At 33.2% G+C, this 2,016-nt stretch overlaps 1 protein-coding gene across 1 annotated transcript; it reads left to right on the top strand.

The window, feature by feature from the left end:
- The first annotated feature begins 223 nt into the window (after positions 1-223).
- On the top strand, positions 224-1,435 carry LOC136237635 (protein NLRC3-like). The gene has a single exon (XM_066027852.1). The coding sequence runs from the start codon at positions 224-226 to the stop codon at positions 1,433-1,435; it is 1,212 nt and encodes a 403-aa protein (XP_065883924.1).
- Positions 1,436-2,016: the final 581 nt, after the last annotated feature.

Here is a 2,016-nt window from a genome sequence, read left to right as displayed (position 1 = left end):
TATTTTAGTTAATTATTTTGAGAGAGAAAACAGAAATGTTGACTGCTTGTATCTTAAAAAAAATTGGTTATTACCTCCAAGTGCTATAATTATTGCAGCTATTATTAAGACAAACTGTTTGAAAACACTTGCAATAGTTGATAATCCAATCAAAATCAGTAAGGAAATTTCTGATGCATTGTCATGCAGTTCAATCCGTTCTTTAGTGCTTAGCAATGTAGATATGACCAGTGATGATGTTTGCATTCTGTTGAAGGGCCTAACAATGAGTAGTACTATTGAACTTTTAGATATTTCAGCTAATACCTTAGGACGCAAAGGAGCTATAGCTATTGCAGAGTTTTTAAATACAAACAGAACTTTATTGTCACTTAATATATCTCATAGTAAGCCTGTGTTTTGGTTTCCTGGAGAGAATGTGGATGAAACTGTTCAAGAACACACCTCTCATGTTTCACTTCCTTATGCTTTACAACACAGTCCAACTCTTACTTCACTGGACGTTTCAGAAATTATGTTAGCTTGTTTTGGTGTACGCTATATCGACCTCATAAAAGCCATTCTGGGAAACAGGAAGCTTCAATCGTTACATTTCTGTAATAGCTGCTTACACTTTGAAATTGCTAACATAATAGCAAATTTTATCATTTTCAACAGCTCACTTGTGTCATTGGATATTTCAGAAAATATCATGTATGATGGTGGGATGAACATAATCTGTGGAGCACTGCGAAATATTACACATATTAAATTACTTGACATTTCTGAGAATTTTCTCAGCGTTGACTCTGCTGGAATGATTGCGAACATATTACGACATAACACTACACTCATATGTTTAGCATTAGGATCTAACAAAATCAGTGATGAGGGATGTCAGTATGTAGCTGATGCACTATTTGTGAACAAGACACTCACCTCACTTTACATACGAGACAACGTGATAAGTGATGATGGCGCTAAAGCCTTAGCGGTTGCACTTACAAATAACACAACTTTGCTACAGTTGGATTTATCATTTAATGACATTCAAGATGATGGTGCAATGGCTTTGATTAATGCTTTCCATGCCAGTAGTACTCTGAAGTGGTTGTTTGTTGCATTCAATCCGATGTGTGATATAAAAACTGAGGAATGCTTAATGTCATACCCCAATGTTATTATTGATAAAAAGTACTGTGTGTTTTGTACTGGTTTTCATTCAATCCCTGTATTGTCTGCTCAGTTCATAACACATAAAAGGCATTTACTTTTTATACAGAAGGAATGTTACAGTGGATGGAAACAAAATCATCTTGGTCAAATTTCTCTTCAAGATGTTTATAATTTGTCGTTTATTCCAGAGGATCAACAGGACTGTCTAAAGTACTACATTCAAAAGCAATTTGGGAAAGATCCTTTTGATGAAGATTCTTCAGATGAAGAGGACATCTAGTGATAGCACATACTTGCCTTTTGAAATAACATTTTAATGAAATGTAATGTTTCCACATGCAATATTGAAACTATACATACACATAGTAACTATACGGCATTACTACATGTACGTATATTTGCATTGTTGTTAACATAATATCTATAGTTACATGTGTGTGTTATAAAATAATTTTTTAAAGTACGCCAGTGGCTGTGTCAATGTAGGCAAATCTTGATAGCTATCCTAATGCAGTTACTTTAAAGTTCCCATAAGTCCAAATGTTATTCACAAAATCACAATTAGATTTATGGGGCTTTGTACCCAATTCATAACTTTTCATTAGTCAAAATTATCTGTAGTACTGGAATGGGACTATGACTAGTGTTAAATGGCTTCTTTTTTTTTTTAAGTTACATGATCTGTTTTAAAATAAATGCTATGTGCATGTGTGACTGAATTTTGGAAAATCTCTCTTGTGGTTGTGCCTGAAACAATTGGAATTTTTAAACTAGTGTAGTGTTAATTTAATAGCAGAAAACACTTCAAATATTTCTAAAAATTTTTCTTGTAATTCATGGTATTTGGTTTATTCTACCCTT

Source organism: Dysidea avara, chromosome 11 (genome assembly GCF_963678975.1).
Source record: "Dysidea avara chromosome 11, odDysAvar1.4, whole genome shotgun sequence".
NCBI classification, from domain to species: domain Eukaryota; kingdom Metazoa; phylum Porifera; class Demospongiae; order Dictyoceratida; family Dysideidae; genus Dysidea; species Dysidea avara.
This window is presented reverse-complemented; position numbering and strand designations above follow the sequence as displayed.

What these genes read in the sequence shown, in the direction of transcription:
- LOC136237635 (XM_066027852.1), top strand. Translation starts at nt 224, where the DNA reads ATGACCAGTGATGATGTTTGCATTCTGTTGAAGGGCCTAACAATGAGT.